The sequence below is a fragment of the Leptosomus discolor genome, chromosome Z (assembly GCF_034619465.1).
Source record: "Leptosomus discolor isolate bLepDis1 chromosome Z, bLepDis1.hap2, whole genome shotgun sequence".
Taxonomy (NCBI): Eukaryota; Metazoa; Chordata; class Aves; order Leptosomiformes; family Leptosomidae; genus Leptosomus; species Leptosomus discolor.
Window position 1 is genome coordinate 56,992,855 of NC_141419.1, and position 25,307 is coordinate 57,018,161.

At 37.2% G+C, this 25,307-nt stretch overlaps 1 protein-coding gene across 1 annotated transcript in view; it reads right to left on the minus strand.

The window, feature by feature from the left end:
* Nucleotides 1-25,307, minus strand: part of CNTLN (centlein) — a 196,498-nt gene that overhangs the window by 74,618 nt on the left and 96,573 nt on the right. Inside the window, exon 10 of the mRNA XM_086479875.1 lies at nucleotides 23,378-23,499. Within this exon, the coding sequence (XP_086336001.1) occupies nucleotides 23,378-23,499 (122 nt within the window). The remainder of the gene's footprint in view (nucleotides 1-23,377; nucleotides 23,500-25,307) is intronic.

A 25,307-nucleotide genomic window follows, 5' to 3' on the forward strand; every position in this document is an offset into this window, starting at 1 on the left:
AAGTACATGAGAAACATGAAAAGTTAATGTAACTTGTTTTGTATGATGCAGAAGACTCCAGCTATTTTCAGGATCACTCAGTTACCTTCATAGATTTACTTTCTTTGTTGTTCTTTTATTCTCCATGCCTCTGTCATCATCAATTTCTCTGACACAGACTACAGTGCCATTTACCTCCACACTTCCTAACTCCTCATAGCGTACTCACTTTTTGCACTGAATGACAAAATGCTTCCTTGAAAAAACATTGTTTACGTAATTAAAGATCATATTCAACATTACATGCTTTGTGCGTCAACCTGTATCTTCTGGACATGTCATTTTTCAACTTTAAATACATTATTTGAATGAACATACGTTTAGGCACACATATACATACATACTGACTTCCTACACACCAAGTGACAAACATACAATGATAATTGTGCAAGTTTTTTGAACAGAGTTAACTTTTACATAAAGATTGTTTTTTAGGGTGATGAAAGACACGTAGAAGTAAATAAATGATAAGAAATAAGTAAAAGCGTAGCTTTATAGTATGAATATCTGAAGCAGTTTCAAATAAATTCATCTGTGAAATCTAGTCTGCAACTGAAGTGATGATGTATCTAAGCCGGAAATATTTCAGGCAAGCCTAGACAAGAAATTGCAACATGTAATACAAGATCCAACCCATACAAGTCAATGACTGGCTTGCATGAATGCTAGAAATGCCCAACTGTGTTAGACCAGTGCTGGGTCCATCCATCACCAGTGCTCTGTCTCCAGCAGAGGCAAAAGCAGATGCTACTCAGGAAACAGCACAAGCCTCAGTTCCTGCAGTCTGATTCCAATCTTCCATCCTGAAAGTGGCACATAAGCACTGCCTTTTGTTTCCTCTGCTTTAAGTGGTTCCCTGGTGCTAAAAGGATCTTTCCTCCAATCCCGCAGGAATGGAATTTCTTTATAATATTTCACATGAAGCCTTGTCAAAGGCTATTGGAAAATACAGACCACATTACAGTTACCACAGTTACTGTCTTCTGCAATTCCAGCACATTAATGAAGGAGGATTTCCCTTTACAGGAGCAACACTATGCTTCCCAACAAAACCGTGTTCATCTGTGCTCAGTGATCTTTCTCCCTCTCAGTTGTTTTTCCCCGCCGCCCCCCCCCCCCCCCTTTTTCCTAAGACAGACTGCCATCTTCCCAAGCAGGCTCACTGGTCTGCAGCTCCCTCTGGAGCCCATTTCGTAGATGGGAGTTGCAGTGGCAACCTGCCAGTACGCTGGCACAGTGGCTTCTTACAATGAAGTTATAGTTCAGTTATTTCATAGTTCAGTTTCTTCACACCCCTCAAGTGTGAAGATACTAACATCAAGACATTAACGAATAACTTACCTACCTGACCTCATAATTGCTGTACAGTTACTTCAAAAAGATCTAACACCTTTGATCTATCTGCTACAAAGAATACACAAATAGTTGGTGTCTTCTTAGCATCTTCAGCAGGGAAGATTGATGCAAAGATTGACTGAGCTGTTCTTTTATGACCTTGTAAACCCAGTGTATCCTTTATTATTAAATTATGTTATTATTAAGCAAACCTATAAATTTCCTACTGGCTTCTTTTTCAATTTATTTAAGCAAAATGTTACTATCACAGCTTAAGCATCTTTGAAAACCCCTCTTTAAGAGTTTTTTAGACTTCTCAGCTTTCCACTTGCATTTGTCCTGCTATTGTTTATTGGCCTACCTGTTCTTGCCAATATAAGCTTAAGTTTTAAATGGTGACCTTTTCTCTGAGGGCCACAAAAACTCCCCCACTGAGTCTTTACAGAGAACTCTTTAAGACTATTTTGCAGTGGGCGTTGGTTTGTTGGTGTTTCAGTTTGTTTTGTTTTGTTTTTATTTATTTAATTTTTAAACTGTAGCACGTATTTCCACTGGGTTTCAGCTATAGCACCTTTCTCAATAGTCTCCAACTGTTCATAGGCTTCTTGTACTGCTTATTCTAGTGTTTGGGGGGGGTTCAAGGTTTTTTGACTACTTGCTTCATTTTTCTGTGGTGCCCTTTCTGGAAAGTGATTATCCCCACTCCAACTATTAATAAAAAAAATAATTTGGTCCACTCTCTTCTGTTACTATTTAAATCTAATTAAAAAAATAAGAAAAAGTAGAGGCAAACATTACATGAACCTATCTTCATAAAGGATGAGATGTGAGGAAATACAGGCTTTGCCTCTTTTCCCAAGAAAGTTACAGAGCAAATCATCCTGGAAATCATGTCCAGACACCTAATGGACAAGAAAGCGATTGGAAACAGCTAGCATGTATTTACCAAGGAAAAAATCTTGCTTTACCAAACTAACCACCTCTGTAAGGAGATGACTGGCTGTAAAAAATAAAGCAAGAGCAGGCAATAGCATATACCTTGAATTTGGCAAGGCATTTGAGATGGTCTCCCACCTCATTATCGCCAAATAGTTGAGATCTGAATTGAAAAGTAGATAATCTGGCTGGGAAACTGGCTGGACTGTTAGGCTCAAAGGGCGGTGATGTGTAGTGTGGAGTCCAACTGGCAGCTAGCAATTAAAAGCATCCCTCAGGGCTCCATACCAGAGCTAGTACTGTTTAATGTCTTTATTAATAACCCCAAAGATGGGTCAGAGTGCCTCTCATCAAGTTCACAGATTATATAAAACTGAGGGGAGCCATTGATACACTCACTAGAAGGCTGGAACGCTGTTCAGAAAGACCTCATAGACGGAAAAAATGGGCTGATGGCAACTTCATGAAGTTTACCAAAGGCAAAGTCCTGCCAGAATAACCCCTTGCAATAGGACGTTCTAGAAGACCAACTGGCTAGAGAGCGGCTTCACAGAAGAAGTGGAGTCCTTTGAGCAACAAGTTGAACATTAGGTAGTGACATGACTTTGTGGCAAAGGCTAACAACATATTAGCTATATAGGCAAAAGTATAGTTGGTTGGTTTACAAAATTGATTCTGTTCAGCACTTCTGAGGCTGCATGTGCAGCTGTGTCCTGTTTTGGGGTCCTCCAAGAAAGACACTGACCTTCTAGATTACGTCTAGCAAAGGGGTATTGCGATGGTCAGGGGTTGGGCACATGATTTATGACAGAGTGAAAGACCTGGGTTTATTCAGCCATAGGAAAAGCTAAGATTTTATTGCTGTCTACCTAATGCAAGGGTGTCAAAAAGATGGTGAGTCTGACTTTTCCCAGAGCCGTACTGCATATGGCACAAGAACTAACAGACCCAAGTTAGAATACATCAAATTCCAAGTAGATATAAAATGAAATCACTCATTAGGCTGGTCAGATGGTGGAATAGTTGCCCAGAAAGGTTCTGAAATTTCCATCCTTGCTCTCCATCTCCTCAATCCTTTGTCAATACTTGACAAGATCCTAAGCAACCTTCCCAAACTGCCACTGCTTTAAGCAGCAGGTTGGACAAGACAGCTGCCAGAGGTTCCTACCAAGCTGCACAATTCTGTGCTTCTCATTGCATTAAGGTGTAATGGGTTTGTGTGGCAAGGTTTTGGTAGTGGTGGGGTCACAGGGGTAGCTTCTGTGAGAAGCTGCTAGAAGTTTCTCCTGTTTGTCCAACACAGCTAATGCCAGCTGCTGCGGGCCAAGGCCGAGTCCATCAGCAACAGTGGTAGCGCCTTTGTGATAACATATTTAAGAAAGGGAAAAAAGTTATTCCACAGGAGCAATTGCAGCTGAAGAGAGGAGTGAGAATACATGAGAGAAACAACTCTGCAGACATCAAGGTCAGCAAAGAAGCAGGCAGAAGAGATGCTCCAGGCACCAGAGCAGAGATTCCCTTGCAGGCTGCGGTGAAGACCTGAAGACCATGGTGAGGCAAGCTGTCCCCCTGCAACCTATGGAGGTCCACGGTGGAGCAGATATCCACCAGTAGCCCGTGGAGGATCCCACACTGGAGCAGCTGGATGGCTGAAGGAGGCTGTGATCCTGTGCAAGCCCGCACCGGAGAAGACTCCTGGCAGGACCTGTGGACCCATGAAGAGAGGAGACCACACTGGAGCAGGTTTGCTGACAGGACTTGTGACCCCATGGGGGACCCATGCTGGAGCTGTTCATGAAGAACTGCAGCCCATGGGAAGAACTCATGTTGGACAAGTTTGTGGTGGACTATCTCCTGTGACACGGACATCACACTGGAGCAGGGGAAGAGTGTGAGGAGTCCTCCTCTGAGAAGGAAGGAGCAGCAGAGACCACATGTGATGAACTGACTGCAGCTGTCCCCCCTGTGCTGCTGGAGGGAAGGAGGTAGAGAAATTGGGCATAAAGTTAAGCCCGGGAAGAAGGAAGGAGTGGGGGAAGGTGTTTTTTAAGATTTGGTTTATTTTCTCATTACCCTTCTCTGCTTTGATTGGTAATAAATTAAACTAATTTCCCCAGGTCGAGTCTGTTTTGCCCATAATGGTAACTGCTGAGTGGTCCCCCGGTCCTTATCTTGACCCATGAGCTCTTCATTATATTTTCTCTCCCCTGTTCATCTGAGGAGGGGAACTAATAAAGCGGTTTTTGGTGCGCACCTGGCATCTAGCCAGGGCCAACCCACCACAGAAGGTAACTATTACAGAGAGGCTTTCTCTCTAATGCTTTCTGAACTAAGTTCTGTATACCACTCAAAACAAAATCCAGAACAGTATTTTTCCTTTTGGTTTCTAAGACTGAGAAAAGGTACTTATTCTGCACAAAATTTGTATCTCTACATCTTGTCTTGGCACAATAATGATGCAGGCTCTACGTGGATAGTTGAAATCTTCCATGATTACAGCCTGTCCTTCACAACTCGTTGAATCTCGCTTTGCATTTCTGCACCGCTGTTAGCATCCTGATGAAAAGATCAGCAGTACAATCTCACTCCTACTTATTATTAAAATATAGCACTTCTATCCAAAAGCATTACACAGTGCTCCCTTTTTCTGTAACAGCTGTCCAATATTACACTTAAAGAATCCTATTCATGCAGTGCCACACTCTCACCAGGTAATCATACTCTGTTATTCCTGCAAAGCTAGTACTCAGGCAACACTGTACCCCACAGATTACTCTCCTTCCTCCAGGTCATTGAGATGCCTGGCATGTCAGGATTGTCACCTGATGCCAAGCAGTCTAGCTCCATATCTTATTTTTTGGGCTTCTAGCACAGAAGTACTTGCAAATTATTTCTTCATTCTTTTGCTTAACATGCCAGTCAACTACTGTTGACAGTATTTTAAAGCAGCTTTCATTATTTTTTGTAACCTCCCACTTCCAACACCCTCTTCTTCCTATCCTTAAAAAAAGCCCCTTTACGGCAGGAGCATTCTTGGTGCAAGAGGTCGTTACCATATATACTAGACAGCAGGTCTCATCTCATTCATGGTCTCATCTAAGAAACCAGATTTCTCCTGGCAAACAGGATGATCTCCTTTCCCCAGATTCATCCTCTTTCCAGCAGCACAGATAAAACATGTCTTATTTGTAGATAATCATACATGTCACACTAAAACAAACTGAATAAATTGCATTCCATTGGGGAGACTGCTACCTGCACCCTGGGCTTAAAGTTCTTTCAATCTGGGGAAGCTTACACAGGTATAGCCTCCCTCTTTTGAACAGATTAATCATCCTATCCTATCCTATCCTATTCTAATTAGTAAGCTTGTTGGTTTCTCGGTTTCTTTCTTTTTTTCTAATCTCTGAAGCCTGAGAATCTTCAGTTCACAAACGTGTTAAGTTTTGAAAACACAGATTGGGCCACTCAAGGCCAACATGGTTAGCACTGAGCAGATTTCTAAGTATTTAACTCATTTGGGAACAGATTCGATACTGATTTCCATTCAATCTTTTCTTTCTGAAAAACAATGTAATAGAACAAAACCTTCAAACTTCATTTTCTACAGATTTTAATGGGAAATACAGTGCTAACAGAGAAAAATATAATCTGTATGGTTTTAATACACATTACATTCATTATACAAAACCAGAAGATGAAAAAGGAATGTACAAGCAATTGTGGCTCCTCCTTCTGTGTTTGTTCCCAACTCAGTATTAAAAAGTGCTCCAACACATTTGAATATTTTTGACATGCTACTCTAGCTACAACTTGTTAGAAAAAAGCACCTTTATATGCATTGTTAACAGAAAATACACATTTAGTTCAGTTCTTTAAAATTCACCACTGAAGTACTGTAGCCTGTATATTTTGTCACAAGACTGCAGCTCAACAAAAAGGAGGAAAGGGTCTAATGTGGTTGTCTTGAAGAGTACAATTCTTTCCAGAGACTGTATGATTGCTACTTTCCCCAAGAACAAGTGAACCACATCAGTTGGAAGAAGCATCAAAGAAGGGTCAAGTGAGAAATTTCTAAGGAGCAAGAACGGACTCTGAGGAATGCAAATTAACTGAAGGAGTCACAGAAAATTGCCAAAGTATAATGCAACACAAAGAAATTACCCAGCCTGAAAGAACATAGCGGCAAAAAGCAGGGGTGGAGGGAGATAGTTGCTTTCCAGCCTTTAATTTACAACACTATCTCCCTCAGTGTCCTGTCACACAGATGTGTCAACCTAATAGGTAAAAACTGATTTATCATTATGAAACTCTCCCTCCCTCTCCAAAAAATACTTCAAGTGAGTCTTAAGATAAACACTTGTGTGTGTTTTTTCCCCAAAAGTGGGATTGCCTTTAACAGACTATATCTGCCCCATCAGTCTTTTAAATGATCCCTGTTCAACTCTTTTACAAAGCACATTAGGTACTTGACGAGACCTGTGATCCAGTTGCACGGATTCTAGTGATATGAGATGTTTCCCTCACTTACTGAGGGTGAAAGAAGTATTGCCTCTGCAATCCTTCAACAAAAAGGATCAAAAATAAGCTCTCTGTGTGGTAATGCAGAATACTAACCTACTGACTAGAGAGTCAGAACAGCGGTGTCAAAGTTCAGATACTGCGAACAAGAGCTTCCAACACTGTTTTAGCAGATGAAGCTAATATTTGCTGTACTTATCTTAAGCATATGCTCACTGGATTTACTGTATCAGTTTTTGCATCATTCAAGTTTCAATTAACACATCAAACAATGGAAATAAGAAGTGCGCCAGGTTTTGATCCTAACTGAAAGGGGATTTCTCTGTGCATTGAAAAACTTCTGTTTGATTCAGCAAGTGCTGAGCAAAGGGCGTCCTGTTTATGTCATCTGAAAAGATCCAAGACACAAACGAAGCTGAGAACTGAAATCTTTGAAGATATTTCTACAGTGCAAAGGTAGTTTCTGTGTAAAGTGTTTCTAGCTGATTGTAGTCTTGAGGCATGGATATTCAAAAGAAATCTTTAACATTAGTACTTGCCTCCTCCATCTTTTGATGGTAGAAATGCTGCGAGTTGAAGACGTTTCAAGAGCAGGCAATTTTGAGGATGATGTATATTTTACACGCTTATGTTAATCTTCTTTTAACCGTGCTTCTAGCAATTTTTTTAGGACTGCTCCACAAATTTCACATTTTACAATTATGTACAACTACAAACTTGTATTGAAAAGAAAAAAATAACTGCATATTTTAAACTTTTTGTATAGGATATAAAGTAATTTTTGTCCTGATAAATCCAGTAGTTACTAAACAAAGTGAAAGAAATTATAAATTTACATTGTGGATTAGGTTAATTACCTCTCCTGTTTCAGATTACAATACTGAGTGGCAGAAGTATTTGAGCACAACTCTTTCCCAGTAGGGAAATTCAGCAATGAGTGTATTTAGGAACTACAGAAGAACAACAAATCTACAAAAATTTGGGAACAGTCGACTGTCTGCTTTGTAAAGCAGCAACATAGAACACAGAGGATGCTTTCAGTTTACCCTTTCACAAGTCTCCTAGTGACAATATATCAGTTGAGAAGCAGGGTGCTTTCTGTTTCTCTTTTGGATACTACATATGTTTTCACTTGAGCAAGCAACTAAAATATATAGCATATGAAATTGATAAATCAGCATTTTTTGAGGAAAATTGATTTTCTGCCCTTTTAAAATTGAAAATTTTTAATTCTATGGTTGTATTTAAGCTTGTGTGTTATTTCAGTCAGCATCTCATAAATACAATCTCACTATTATGTCTATTATGTAATTAAAAAACCTCAACCTTCTAAGCATTTTAGAAGAACAGATTTTAAGCTCCATTTCTAAAGGGAAAAGCTAGAAACTAAAGCTCATTTAGAGATGTTACGCCTGTAGAAAAGGATTAATATGATGTATGCAGCTACTGAAGTGCTGCTAAGCAAACCATACGCAACATCAACAAAAAACCAAACAAGTAAGGAATGAACAGAGAGAGAACAGTCCTGCAGTTAAGGCTGATGAACCAGGAGGAAAAAGAAGAGGGCGACTGAAAACCTAATTTAGACAACAGAAGTGATTAAGGTTCTAAATTGAATATATACAGCAACGTAAACTCAAAAGAAAGTTCACGGTAATTATAACAGGAAAACAAAAAATTTCTTTGGAAAAAAGGGTTTGCTCTACAGACTCAGAAAAGATAGACCTTTGAACCATAATTCAAGAATGAACGATGGGATTTGAATACAACGGAAATATGCAGGTCAAGAGGAACGACAACAAACCTGAGTGTGAGTATAAATTGATCACTTCCAGCTCATGATAAATTCACATCTTCACACCTTTTCTCTTGACAAAGTCAAAGGCTACTACTGCATTTTACAGTCTCTGCCACATTCATGCTGTGTATTCATTCTACTACTTAATTCGACTTTTAAAAAGGGAAGTTCCTAGGATATAATTTAAAACAATAGAGAGATACCAGACATGACCTTTGTGCAAATGTTTATCAAATACTGTGAAGTATTCTGACAACTTACACAATTTTCATATTGGTATGAGGAGTAGCTGAAACCTGGCAGAGTACTATAACTCCAGAATACTGTAAATAAGCTCTTAAGCAATTGATGAAAAAACTAAAAATAGAAATAAAACTTAACTACATTTTGATGTATTATAAAAGCAACAAAAAAAATGTTCAGAATTGTCTCTGAAAACTTGCATAAAACATCTTCTAGCTGTATACATTAATAACCCTAGGCAAAAGAGATACTTTATTAGGAATACTTATCAGCAGACCAGATGAAAAGAAAATAAGTAACCACTCACTTAAACTTTATTAAGTTTCATTAAACTCAAAGTCTAAACTTGTGTCTGCAATGGTAATGCTAACACAGTGAGCCATTTCTAAGTTTGCAATGTTGAAATTGCAGTTATCTCTTTGCCTGTATCTAGATGCATTCTTTATACATGTCCATTTCAATCAGTTTGTTTCGGGTTTTTTAAGCTGAAAAGGTATAAAACATTTTCAAAACATGGCAAATAACTCTTTTCTGATCGCACTGCAAAAGTCTTTTCAGTCCTAGTTAGTTTATAGTCAAGGTTTCGACAGTCCTAAAGAAGACTGTATAACTGAAAAATGTACCCTGAAAATTTACAGTAACACCGTACCGAATTTGCCGATAATGAAGGTTATGTAACTGAGCGACTTACATGACTGCTATTTCTAATTTTAAGAACAAATACACTAATCCTATACCTATTAGATCAACTGAAAATCTTTTTTTTTTAAAATATGTATTCAGCTCCCACACACACTTGTCTGCTCGGCACCATTTCTAAAAGAGAGAGCAAAACAAAAAAGACTGGTTTTGCAATGTGCTTGAAAGAGTAATAAAACTAGCGGACTGAAAAAAAACCAACCTCCAGAATTTATGACTCCTTCCAGAAAAAAACCCTTGCTCTTATTTATACTCAAATGTTGTATTTTCTAGTAGCTTTGATAAGTTTGAATGATAGCCCACCAGATGGGAGAAAAGTGACTTAAAGCCATACAAAGCCTAGAAACTGGTGTACTGCTTTCACCTTTATGCAGACCTGAAATTGCCTCATAGCCTTGAGTCTTCCGCAGAGGTTATGCTGCTTGTAAGTTTATCTGGTAGAATTTGACTCTATTTCTTCAGTAATTCTTTCTCAACAATAAGCATTTTCTTATCTGGTTCCAAAACAAGTTGAAAACCCGAAGAGACTCCATTGACAAGAAACAGTCCAGACGACTAGCAGAACTCTTAGATGCTCTAGATTACATGGACAGAGAACAACTTCCAACTCCTTCCTAGCCAAAGTGAAGCCATCGAGTCCTTGAATTAACATGGATCAGCACCCTAAATTACCATGAATCTACAGGCACTTCTTAGAAGACTGTCAGAATCTTCTAATATGTCAGGTCAGAAGTAGAATCATGTCTTTGTTTTCACATCCCAAGAACAACTTTGAAGTGGTTTGTTTACTATCAATAAAGTCATTCTTCTTGCCTGTAACGTGTAAATATATATATACAAAAGGCACCAAGAGGAGCAGGAAAGCACGCAGCATCCTGTTTTATGTACCAATGCTTAATTTCTGTCCTCCAACTATGATTGCCACAGTCTCAATTGGCAATATTAAAACAAGGATAGTAAGAAATCAAGAGAGATTAAATCTATCCACTAATAGTTTATGCTGGTATTGCATACATTTTTAACAGTATTGACCTTGTCCCACTTGATCTTTCCAGTACCATGCAATATTCTGAATTCTATTTTATGGCAATATAATAGTTTTGATTATTCCTCCATTATTTAGGGTTTTTTGTAATATTCACCCATTTGGAATATAGGAAGAGCATCATAAAACCTGTGCTATAGAACCAGTTTTGCCAAAGGAATTACTCCTGATTTCTTTTAGATTATAGCTAGGCATCAGCAAGAAATTCTCTGTAACAGTTGCTTACTTATCAAGTTACTAGAATAGGCGAAATGCTCATACCATCTGCAGATAAGCAGGGCTTCTGTGAAATATACCTTCTTGCTAGAACAAAATTTCCTAGTACTCATCATTTTTAATTGTCAGCAGTTCTAAAGATACCATCAGGAGCCCTCACACAGCTCCAAATCTAAGGTACTACACACATGCGTGCTTGGGTCTCAATGCATTATCCAAAAGCAAAGCTAATTTAGAAAGAGAGCCTGAAGTACAGCATAAACTTTCTCTCTGCACTTACCAGTTTAAAGGGCTCCTCCCCTCAAGAGTTGCTGACCCTAGGTTAACCCATTGCCAGAGTACCCTAGTTAGTCCTCTAGCAAACCACTATCTCCCAAGTAATGCACATCCCAGAAGTCAGCCATTGCTCATCAGCAGCTTTCCACATTCACAGGTAGGGCCAGCAGGAGACTCCTACACTCCTCTGCATACAGATAAAAGGAATTAAGAGAGCAGGCTCATGGCAGTCTAAAATAAACATCCAAACAAACAATAAGACTTTTTCCCATTTGTCCCAGGGAATTTTATCTGGAAAATAAAACCAAGCAGAGAATCTCATTTCTAATAGAGCTGAATACATAAGAAGGAATAACCCACTGAGGAAACCGACTCTTTCACAAGGATTACATGTTGTAAGACTGCCGCAGGATGACTCTTTGGAGAAATAAGCAGAACCAACCACAATCTCCTAATGCATACTGCTGCTGGTGTTGACAGATATCAGGGGGCTAGCCCAGGAGCTGCTGCAGTCAGGGAAGCCTTCCTCTGAGTCCAAGAGGTTAACTATTGCCTCTTCAAATATTTTCCCCCAGAGTCATGGAAGATGGTTAAAGACTGGAAAGCCAAATTAAGAAAAAAATCAGACAGAAAAAGATAGCTAAGCAAGCTTTGCATGCTCTTTACCAGAGTCCTTAAAAAGAGACAGTAGTGTTGCTTGTTATGGTAACCAAAATAACTAAGTTTTAAAGACACCAGGTCAAAGTAAAGCGAGGGAATTCTTCCTTATCCAAAGCTTAAGCCAAATAGCCTAATAATCCTTGCAAGGAAAATGTGACAGCAGAAGCAGCTCAATTTTCTTCCTCTCAGAAAAGAAAGGAGCTTGAAAAGATCAACATAGAAAGGTCTTCTAGGTAAGCAAAACTGAATTGTACTTTCTGTTCATAAGTATTTAAAAGGATAAAAACTCTACTCTCTAAAACCAGAGCAGAATGCACATGCACATTATGCATACTTTTGTAAAAAGCCAATACAGAAAATATAGCAAGAGTCTGTCATAAATTACGATGAGCGGTCTGATACGTCATAATGTGAACACTGATTTTAATTTTCTACTACTCAAAAACTGTTAGAGACATGAGAACCAGGCTAGGCAGAAACTTTATCCAACTTTTACATGTGAAATACTACTCTCTCAGAAATTCTTCACCTCGTTCGAACAACATTATGATTCAAGTACATTTGCCTGCAGTAAGGCAGTATGCTCTTTTCATGGGTCTGTATATTTATGTGTCAGCTGACAGCTTTGGGAGGTGAGAGTAAACCTGGGAGCAGGTGCTTGATCTAGGCTGTGCGAGAGAGCAAAAACCATTACATATGTCTGGGGATAATGCTGCCAAAAAAAGAGTATAGTGAAAACTACTAGCATTACTTACGTTTTGTAAACATTCAAACTATTCAGAATGATTTACTGGAATTCCTTTACACAAAGAAAACTGTAAACTTACAGTATACACAAAGAAACCTGTAGTCTTAATTAACCAAGGAAATGAAATATTTGACTACACAGAGTCATTGACCTATCTATCTTTTCATTCACTTCCCAGAAATATGCCTTTATCATTCTTGTTTCCCAATTCAGTCACTTATAGGACGGATGAAAATTGCAGGAAGTGGTATCTGTTGGTGCTAAGTAAGGTCTCTCTGATTTACAACCCACATTCAGGAGTGAAGAAGGATAAAAGCAACTCCCCCCACTCCAATCCAATGTCTGCTCACATAATAAAAATAGTGAACAGTGTCACAGTTGTCAAGAGTGAGTTTTGAGACATATTTCAAATTAATAGTCAATAAAAATCCAGATAAATCGGTGACTAGCAACTAAAATAGTTTCAACATGCAGCATAACCTTTAGCTTACAAAAGGATGGTAGAAACCTATGCCTAAAATTTTGTCTACCATTTAGTAATCTTTTATTTGTTTTACTGTAGCACAAAACCCAGCTGATCAACAAAAAGATGTTTTAAAAAAAAGAGTTACATTGTGTGAATTATGCTCATTATTTTAATTTGAACTTTTTCATTCTTTTATAACAAGACCACCAGAACGGTGTCATAAACACTGTTTTCCTGTAGTTAGTTCAGAAAGGCCTGAATCTGAAGGGCCATGACTGGGTTACCAGTGTAATCAACTTAAGTCAAAGAAGCACATAGGGTGAGGACTCCATTGCATGAATAACGAGAGAGTTTAATTAACACAACAGTCCTTTTTATCTTTATATGAACCTCAGATGACCAACACATCAAAGTTCTCTGAGCTCTGTCCTTCAGCCAGGAAGTATTAGCAAAGCTGAGATGTACCTAAACTTGAAAATTTGCTATTTCCCTGCAAAAATCAGTATCAGGCAAGGAAAATGGAAAACTAGCATTGTATGCTAAATTCAGCTGTTGCCAGAAAGCACCAAACAGTGCTGCCCTTATCAGAATACCCAGAAACTCCACAGAAGGTGCTGCAGAGAAACCTATAATCATTACTCCCTCATTACTCTCTTACTATAGCAGCCTGACAGCTTCTTTTACTAGCTTTGATGCGCTTTGGTGTTACCGATTGTGGGCTCTTAGGCTTCTTACTAGGAACATTCAGTACAGTTTAACAAGGCACACTTAGTAGTACTTTACTTCTTTATTTTTACATATACGTATATATCAGTAGGCTGATAAATCAGGTATTTCCATCTAAATGCTGAAGAACTTCCTAGGCAATAGAGGTAAGAAAAAGACAGCACTCTCACAGGCAGCGTGCCCACCAACAGTACAGTACTTAATTTCTGTAACACTCAGATAATGTACAGAAATCATTGTGATTCAACAGCAAGGCAAGCATTAGTTCTATGCAAGCAACACAAAGGGAAGCTAACTTAAGAGTCCCTACCTTTCTGCAACATCTCTCTGCTATTCTTGTCCCTGACAATGCCCAAATTTTATCATGTTCATCAACTTTAACTCTGCCTTTCCCTGCTTATTAATTATGGAAGAATGTTTAAATGAATGACTGCATGTTTTCAGTATGACACGAGTCTCATCATATATGAGGAGGCACTGAAGTACTACAGGCTGCTTAGGGACATTTGATAATACTATTCGGATTTTAAACAAACACCTGCAGACATGAGAAGTCTGTTTAAATACAGAAGAACGAAGGAAAAACATCAACGCATCTGACTTCCAAAAACACAGCAAGCCCCCAAATCTGTCTGTTAGCTAGGACTAATTACAAGAAATTACAAGATCTCCTGGTCACAAGTAAGAAAAGTTCTAGCGACAAACTTAAGAATTAAAGATCATTAATCATCCCTGACAGATCACACTCACTGGAAAACAACAATATATTTGTTTCAGTTACTGACACAGTGCCTTGTGAAAATGTAACTGGAAGCTTGCTAGAAAAGAGAAAATAATTCTCTTCACAAAAGGGATCATGTAAGTTAACTATGCAAAAGCCCCTAAACAACTTCATGAAGAATTTACAGTTCTGAATTTGGTCATTTAAAAACATCTTTTAAAAACTGCACCCTGTAGTACAACTAATGCTGCTGTTTTCTTACATTTTAAATTATTTGGAGTGGGTTTAGTCAACAACTGCACTGTTTCAAGTTCTCACCCTTGAGCCTGACTGTCATTTCCACTGAGCAACGTTCAGTCCAGTCAGTGAGCATGCACCTTTGTCAGAACCCCCTCACAACAGCTGCAGAATCTAGGGGCTAATCATTTTTCAGCAGAATGAAAGGTGGCATTTTAGATTCAGCGATCTTTTTATCCATCCAAAACCTAAAGAAATACATACACATAATTATTTTAACTATATTTGGCTTTGCAGTATAGAATTACTAATTGCAGCAAAAAGTAAACAAGAGTCCTGAGCTATTAGATTTAAGTATTTTGCAGTAAGACGCCTGTTATGTCCCAGTACTCCTAAACTTAAGAACAGAAAGATTACTTTACAGAGACAGAACATATGTCAGAAGGCCTATGCTTTGTAGGTGACACTTTTTAATACTGATGTAGCATGAATGCACTTTCTTCCAAATTCATTTGGTACACAATGTACCTATCAAGTGGAACAAAGAAAAAAAAATACTGTGGTATTTGGACGTTGCACACAACAATGGAGGTTTAAAAATTATGTCTCTGATGACCAGATATTTCCTGTTTAGCCAAACAGACTGTCAAGGTGATCAAAACCACAGGTTTTTCATCAGGTTCTCTACAAAAAAAAGAAAGAATAAAAAGAAAAAAAGACACATTCAAGAAGCAGAGGAACTAATAAAGCCTGGTTTGCATTTCTTACTGCTACCATTCCAGAACAGTAAATTCAGCTTTCCTCCACTATACGCATTCTGACAGCTAGAAAAGCTAAGAGACATCATATGATGCTGTTGCTGGTCCCAAGTTCGGCTCCTGCCAACTGGCTGTCAAGACACCACTACACAGGGTATAGAACAGTTGCTTTGACTCTACAAAGAATAAGGAAAGCAGAGATCACGAGGTCCTGTTTTCCTAAAAAAAGCAAAGCTAATAAGAAACATGTATTGAATGACTGCTATAGCAGAGTAAGGATGCCACCGAGCTCACAGTGATTCCACATGCTTCAAAGATCCAGAGTACATTTCCCATATGGAGGTCACGCACAGCTACCCAGGCACTCAAGAATAATGAATGACGACCAACGGTCCTCTGAATGACATGGCTGTCTCTTTCACGTTATAAACGTTTCCTCCTTATCACTAGCTGCACATGACTATACCATATGGACAACCAGCTTCCAGTTATCTGTGAAGATAATGACTATGTCATAATGTCTTATGTCAAAGAAAGTACTAGATCAAATAATTCAGTGTTGCTGGTACCAGTTACAAGTTCTCCTACAAGTAATCCAGAACAAAAGATGCAGTATTGCAAAGCTTCCACAATAGTTCATATACAGTCAACTATACCTTTCCAAAGTCTGGCCCTTTATGGGCAAAGAAACATGCTATCCCCTATACTCCAGCAAATGAGAATTTAATATGAAATGACAAAGTAGTTTAAATTAGCCAGCTTGCAATCAAGTAGCAGTTCAATTGGACATGCTACATACTAATTCACCCTGAATTTCAGCAAAATCCAAATAACAGAGACACAAAAATGAATCTAATGTGGGAAGAAAACATCAAAAGACATATGTGTCAATACAGTTCTATAGAAAGTAAGACAACATTTAGCACTTAATAGCCAAGATTAAAAATAATCTATCTAAAAACCTGAGAACTATACTAGATTTATGTATATCTGTGTGTATGTTTATATACATACCTATAAAAATGTATCTATGTATCTATCTGTAAAATAACACACCCACTTTCTTTGAAGATGCAGCTGCAAGATGCTGAATCTGAAAGCAGTCACGCTGGACAGATGAATAAAAGAAATTTGAAATTTTTAATGTTACTAGATCTTTCTCTTGCAAGTTTTCAGCAGTTTCATGCAGAATAAAAACTTTGTATTTATACAAGCATGGGCCACTGTCCTCCTCAATTAACTTAACCACATTTGAATGCTACTATGTTCTGCTGTTTGCTTAAGGGGAAGAAAAAGTGATCTAATCCCACATTTTTGGATCAACCCCAGTGACAAGAACAGGCACACAATTGTAACTGGTGGATATAAGAATACCCACAGAATATGAATATCAACACAATATCTGCTTCTGTAGCCTGCAGTAACATGGTATTTAACAGGAAATGACTGCAGCGTAACACAGATATTTCATACTTCATAGGGAAAATGACCCACATGAGAAGACTGTAATGGGACATCCTAGCAGAGCTGTGAAATTGTGTTCACTTGGCCATTAGTATTAATAACCACTTCAAAGAATACTTAGGGAATTTATTTCAACTACACTATTTGTTCTTGTTTCTTAACTCTTCAATTGTGGCATGAGTTTAGCAGGTAGCTGCTATAGGATTTCTTAAGACAATGAGTTGTGAGGGCTTAAAAGTTAAGACTATTTTCTTAGCTACTGGTTCAGATCTCAGAGTAAGCTTAAATTTTGGACCTTGGTTTTAATAATAAAGAATTTTAAAAATGGGAATTTATTAGTCATAAAATTAAAAATGCAGCTTTCAATCCACATCATACACATGGTGGAATACAATCTGATATTCTTTGTGAAAGAGTAAATAGTTGGGGAGGAGGCTTAATAAAGAAGTCAGGTAAAACTATTACTAAAACTAGTTTCTATAAAGTCAGAGAATAATTATTCTGTAATGTACTTGTATAAAGATAAATCATATTAATAGCAAAAAAATTCTCTTCCTTCCAGATGAATGTTGGGAAATTCAAGAGCATAAAGCATTGAGCACACGTTGAATAATCACAGTTTATCGATTATTAAATTTTACTAATCTAGTGTGGGATTGTAACAATATAGAGATAATTTATATGCACAAACGGCTCAAATTTATACATCATTAATCATGGAGAAGTTGCAGCCCACGGCTCTGAAGCTTTATTATTAATTGCAAAGTAATACAACACGCAAATACTATTCTTTACCAACCAAAAGTAAAAAAATGGTAGTAACAATGCCAAGTATTCTCCATCATCATTCTCCAAAAAATATCTGTGACATTAGGTATTCTGAACTTCAATAAAACAGAAAACTTCATATATTTTAAAAAAAGAGGTGCTTAAATTTAAGTCCTAAACCCTGTATTTGTTTGTATGTTAGTGTCCATCTTGAAAGGCATAAAATGATTAAAAGCTTACATGACAGTCAAAGCAATCCCTGCCTCTGATGAGAAGACAATTTTATAGAAGAAAGGACCTGACAGAAAGTAGTGGCTGACACAAAGTCTTTCCATCAACTTCAACAGGATTTGGAATTAAGCACCACCAGAACAAGTGACTTCCCAAGCAACTTCAGTTCTTCCTAAGTTAAAAACAGATTTCAGAACTTAAAAATGGATTGCTTACAGTGTGCTAGTATTGGTAATGACTGCATTTTGGAATGTGGGACATGCATCAGCAGGCTTTCTTTGTTTTTTCCCTATACTTTATTTATTATCCATCTATTTTCAGAGCAATGTATGTGCAAGTTAAAGACATTTTACATCACTGTTCTATCCCTGTAAAGAAGGGAGGAAGGGAAAAATCTTCCTTAGAGGTAAAACAAACAAAAACCAGCAATAATTCCCTTTTCCTAACATCCACTCTCTGGCCTAATCAGAGACAGAAACCACATATCCACTTAAACTTAGAGTCAGTAGCGTCTATCAAATTAAGTGAGTTTACAAAAACTTTGGGCTAACCTGATTTACTTACACTGGTTGTAAAATCACACATGTAAGTAACTGGTACAACTCTGTAGATCACATCCTTTATCCACAGCGCTTAAGAAAGAATACATGCAATATAAAAATCTAAAAAGTACACTAAATTTAGTATTGTCTTTCTTAAGAAAACTAGTTCAGAACTTAAAACAATCTTGCTTCAACGAATTAAAGACAGGCATTATTAGAGACAGACATTGAAGGCAAAAACATACAAGTTATGTATTAATTCTTTCCTTACTTCAACTAACAATAAGCTACATTGCCCATAACAAGTAAAAAGCACCTAACCCCACACAAGGAGTTCACTCTAATGATCACAATGGTGCACTGGCTTCTTACTAAGTCCTGTGCAGAATTTTAAGAACTCATTTTGACTTAAAAGTTCTGCATTTTTAAGATCTCAAGTGTTTGCTCATGCCACTTCACCACAATCCAGTCAAGGTCAGTGATCAGCAATGTACCAGACATAAGGGTACTCCCCATAAACGTGACTGCACAGGAGCTCGAGAAAAACGGTCCAAATGTACAAACCTTCAGGGTGTGCACAATATATAAGCCATCTCTCTTTCATGGCTTTGTGTGAGAAGGAGAGGCTTATGTTATTGCTCCTGAGTTACTGTTGCCTGTGGTGTACGTGTTGATTAGCAACGGAAGGAGAGTTACAACTGCAATTAGGTGTATGGCAAGAAAGTGCTCTTTCCTACATAAAAATCAAAATAAACAAAAGAAGTACATGTGATAATTTGTTGTGATAGTTTCAAAACAGCAAAGATGTGACAATAAACTGACAAAAACAGTCACACAATTGTAACTGGCGGATATAAGAATACATCATGCAATACAGCTACTGGCAATATTGCATGTAATACACTAAAGCCACTTATGGGAAACACAAGGACTTACATACTACACAACAATTCGCTGCTGTTGAAATTCTGTGATAGCAGTCTTCATGGTATCTCCACATTGTGACCCACTGGGAAAACACATTTTCTTTAATGCTGACAAAAACTAAGTCTGAATAAAAGTTTCTATGATGTCTTGATTCTTAAATTAAAAAAAAAAATCAACTTGACTTACAGACAGTGTCAAAAAGCAGCAAAGGGCTAATTATACCATACTAACTTCCTTTTGTCTAGTATAAAACGACATTTTCTTACTTTGCCTGGCTGAGTATAATAGCCTATGAATTACGAGATCAAAGCAGCAAACTGTATGTTTTCTAAAGTAAGAGTTTCCTTCACCAAGTTTTACACTTACTACAGCTAAAAGAGCTGTGTGAAGGGATCAGCACTAAACCCAAAGGACAGGCTGTGCACAGCAAGAAAGAGAGCAACTCCCTCGTGCTTTTTGCAGGTCACTACCAAGGACCATGTTAGCAGATCCACACCAGACCCTTAACAGGCAGCTCTGCTGCTACCAGTAATTAGCTTGGACAGCTCTGGCTCCAGGAGTAGCAGCAAGGCTACACCATAATGAGCTCAGCTGGGATTAGCAGGACAGGGCAGGGAACCAAGAGAGCTGAGGCATTCTGCATTGCGTATGTATCACAGAGATCAAACAAGGATGGCTGGCTAGGTTATCCCCTCACCACCTCATTCCAAAAATGAAGCACGGCAGTGTGTAAAATACAGGCTAATGAAGAGCGACACCTCCAACAGATGAGAGCCACATTAATTAACACAATCCCTAGATCATGGAATACAGTTTCTGTTAGTGCTAGCAAACTTGTAACTTGTCACCAATTTAAGAGGGGAAGAAAAAAAAAAAAGAGCTGATGTTTTCCTTTTCTGCTTTTGGTAGAAAATGGTTTTATCTTGGACTTTCGCAAGGAATTCCCCTTATGTGGCCTGCAAAGCACTACCTTCAGAAAAAACAGCAGAATGTTTCTTAATGTGAACATTTAAGAAATGAACTCACTTTTCAATCAACAGCTTTTTGTGCTCCCTTTTGAAAAAAGCCAGCTCATTCCACACAGCATTAGAATCCTCTTGACAAAGCTGAGGGGAGTCTGCATGCTGGTATCTGCTTTCACTACTTTCAATCCTGTTTATGAATAAAAAGAGGTTACTTATTTTCAAATATCTACATGTTTTAGGACCACAAGAACAAAATCATCCTTCCTTTCAGAAAATAAAAATTCTAAACTACGGCATCTACTGAACATAAGTCTTGTATGATGTATATATTCTGTGAGGCATGAAACCTTAAATGTGCTATCATAGAAAAGTTCAATTATATAGTTTCAGACAGATATCATGCTAGTATGGCACCATGGCTCTCAAGTGACATGTGGCAGAGCAGTGTCACCCACATTCATTCTGCCAACATTCCTTACAATACTGGTATGGGAAAGCAGAAGGTGAAACCATCACACAATCTCTTACAAAAAAACGGGAGAGCCACCAGCTCCCCTAACGACCCTGCAAACCAATCTGGAAGTTGCACTAATGCCCACTCTAAATCAAACTATTGATCTACAGTCTAATGAAAGAATTAGCTATCTATGGATAAGACTATGCATCAGGAAAAAGCATACTGAATTTAGAAGCACAGAAAAAGACAAATGAAAACACTTCACATTTTTTTGCTGTCACTTGAATATTTTTGTGTAGTTTAATAATGCAAAAGATAAAAATTGTATTAAAAATTCTTCATAAAATGAATTTAAAACTCTCCGCAATACAAATTCCTACTGGGCATAGAAATAAACTCTGAGAGAACGTGGTAACCTGATAAGGCCCCATCATCTTTGCAGTCACGTATGTCAGTGGAAGTTGTATGTACACTGACAGGTGGATTAGGTCCCATCAGCTGCCATCTCGATAACAGATATCAATCTATGAAGAATCAGAAAGAACGGGGTCCTCAATCACTTACAGAGGATCAGAAATGCCACATAAGTACCTCATACTGGTTCTTAATGCACAATTTACATCACACCAGTGATATAAAGCTTTTTGAGACACCAAAATAACAGTGTAAAGTATAAACATTTACAGACTGTTTTTTATTTGTGTCTTGGCTACTTTCCTTTGTTTAAGCATACTAAAAAGGAAAACAAGACCTTTTTTAGTATGATGCCTTCATACAATTCTATTCTGATGACAACAATTATCAAAACACTTTAATTTTCAGCTCACCTCAATTATAGATTAAAAAAATCAGATGAATGAATAAAGATTTAGTACCACACTATTCCAAATACCTACTTTTTCCAAATACATTCCTGTCAGGACACAAGCTGGTCTCATTTATTTTAAACAGAAACAGAAGTTGCTTTTGTCTCTCTTTTCCTTTTCTTTTCTTCCTTTTTTTTTGAATTATCAAACCCAGAACACTCTGCACTTCACTGTATATCAAGTTGGATTTTACTGTCTTTATCTACATTGAATTTTTGTATCTTTTCAGCCTTGGCTTCTCGGTGGACCATGAATGCCTACTTAGCTTTAGAGACACAGAATTAAATCACTGCATCATCCAGTAGGTTTCAGTCATTTCCAGCTTGCACTGAATTTAAAACAGTGAGCTAGAAGATAAAATCATCTGTGTTTTCCTAAATAAACAAAACCTTTCCGTTTTAATTTAGGCAAATCTATTTGTTCTTTATGCTTTGGTATTTCAAAAAATCTTCCTGTGCTACCAACACCTGCAGCAGATTTCTACCTTACCACTATTTTCATCCACACTTTTTTTTTTCGTTTTAAAAGACAAACATTTCTTAAGTAAATGCCACAGTATTACAAAGCAATGCAAATCTACTAAGATAGGCCAAAGCATTCCTTATATATAAGAGACAGTTTATCACTCACAGTAGGACCAGTTTTGCAACAGTTTCTATGATTCTCTTTTCAGTCAGAGCAAGTTACAAAGTTTGTGTCAAGATTAGTCAGTATTGCTCTAGTTACAAAAAGAACTATTTTTAGTAAAAGACATGTATGTTTACTAAACTGTAGGTACATGCTGAAGACCTCCTAAAGCCACCAGGATGTAAAGACCAGTTCAAACTACTTTCTTGAAACACAGTCTGAAAAAAAGTACCTCAGCATTGTCTGATAACTGAAGTGACAAGAAATTTCTTCACACCTCCAAATGTATCTGTTCACCAAAAATTCTAACTCTCTGTTTATGGCTTACAAAAAAAAAAAAAAGAATTTCTGCACAAAATTTTCTCTGTTCTGTGCAGAATTTAAGGGAGGATTATATATAGAATATTTGCTATACAAGAGTCTTTCTTCCTTCCATTAATAAAGATATATTACTGCAATATTCTTGTAGAATGATCAGAAATAATGGATTTTATAATAATTTAACAGATGAAAACACCCTGCTTTTCATGCACATGCTCTTTCTTTCCCTATTAAGAAGGGGATTTTAGGATTAGCTTCGGTTAATGTTTGAATCACTAAATGTTAGAGAGGCTGTTAATTATCAATTTTATATAAATAATATACTTTCATATTATAAATTATATAGTATTAATATATTTTTTCTATATTTTAATGTAATTATTTTTAACGAATAAAATTATTTTTAAAACCTATTTGAAACGTAAGGAGCAATTGTTCTATTATAGAAAATTAGAAACATACACAGTCAACAAATTAATCAACTGGGGAATTAGATGAGCATAAATAAGAAGCCCCAGCAGACGTTTGTCCAGTACGCAGGCTCACAATGAGATCCTAAATAAAATAAGCCAAGGTGTCAGCTCAATACATTTTACTCTTGGTTTCAATCGTAATTTTTCTCATATGGGGGGGTGCCATGTATTCTTCTTTAACGAAGGATAAAGTCCTGATCATCACATAGTACCTTCTTCCTTCAAATCAAATTCTCTTTTGAATACCTATATAATATTTCTGCTCGGATTTCTTGTGTAAGGGAAATGCTTTTAATGAGCTATGTAACTTACCTGCTATTGCCCTCTTCCCACTGCTTTAATTGCTCTTTTAGTGCTCTGTAGTTGGTCTGTAACATCTGCAGCCTCTCTTTGCGTTTGTCATGAGCTGCTCTTAGCTCATCAGTTTCTCGAGTCTGTACAGAACCAGAAAAACAAAATTAGAGTTGGGCAAAATGTAAGGGACTGTCACAAAGATCACATGAAACAAAAGTTCTGTTAAAGTAACTAAGAGCCTCAGAAATCTAAATAGAAAGATCAGAGATCACAATCCCTGAGGTCAATTTTTTCTTACTGCTACTTTGGCAAATTTTGCTATTTTTGCAAAATATACTTAAGTATTTTTTTCATTCTGATAAGAAGTTTTAAAATATTTACTCCCCAAATGTCAGTTTTCATCATGTGAATGAATGAATAACACATCTAAAAACACATAGACTGAAAAAGGATTGTTGCCACTGTCTTTTCCTCCAAATGACTTTTTTTAATTCCCCACCATGAAAAACTTATCTACATATTTGAGAGAAATGCTGGCCACACTGAAGTTCACATAAAAACGCCTAAATTTACATGGCTTCAAGATTTCCTCTTGTATTAACTTATTTCTGCAAATATATAGAAACTTGCAACACCTAGACTTTGTCCTCTAGTTATGTAACAAACAAGAAATAAAACCAAATTTTGCAGTAGCTTTTATATAAACAAAACTATATGAAAAAATATACTCTCTTTTTACAGACTGAAAAGTAAGAAATACCTTGATTTACATTACAGGACGTTATGCAAGCTTAAAAAAATATTTTCCTAAGTGACAATACTGTAGTCTGAAAAAAAAATGAACATTAAGAAGAGGACATTTCACAGTATAAAGCAAGTCAAATTCTGGCATACAGCAAGCAGCAATTATCCTGTAGTAAAATTTGCCCTCAGTGCTTCATTTCCAGTTCAACGGGACCTCTGCTTGTAGAGCAACTGCTGAATGTGTTCTTTAATCTCCAAGTAAATCACAACACTTTACTTGCATGTATTTACCGCTTATATGCAAAGAGGCCTTTTCAGCATTAGTCAGTAAATAAGACACAATAGTCAGAGCTGCAAGCAGTAAAAATTAAATCTCACTATAAAAACATGCCAAGGGTTCTACCATATGCTAACTACCAAGTACCTAGACTAAGCCTGGCTTCAAAATGTAGCCCAGCTTTCACGACACACAAACAAAACTGAAAGGTAACAGCTAAAATTTCAGATGCTACTATATATAAAATTCCAGAAGTTTTCTGGAAGTGACTCAGGCAACACAAAAAGCAGATTTAGGAAGAGAAGCAGGTACCAAAGTGACCTTACCATTAAACATTTTCCCAAAGTGGTGATGTTTTGTTCTTTTTTTCCTGAAACAAGCTCTAAACCAGACACATTTATAAATTTAGGATTGCTTAAAAAGTACTTTTGACTGATTTTAAGTGACTTATATAAATACTACAATGATATTAAAAACAATCACAAAAATAGTCAAAGACAAATTTATGCAAAGGACATAAGGACTATTACCAAGCTTTGCTTGACATCACAACAGGAAATTTTTCTAAGAATACAATTACAGATGCTGTGTTTTGAAGAGAAGTTAGTAAAATCACTGTTCTGAGATTCTTTGATTTGCTAGTGAAAACCAATCAAGTCTGGCAAGGTACTGGAAAATAATGCCTTCAGCATAAATCTTCAGAAGTTTATTAGTATCAAGTAATACTAGTAATACTAGTGTATTCTAGTCCTAATTCTCTCCAAAATTTTAGAACTTGAAACAAAAAAGATGAGAAAACTCAAGGGAAGATCTCCTATTGCTTTTGAAAACACTCCAGCTAAAGCCAGGAATATCTCCCCAAGGCTATGCCAGGGATTACAGTTCTAGAAACATAATATGGGAGAAGAGAACATATTCTTAGTTTGT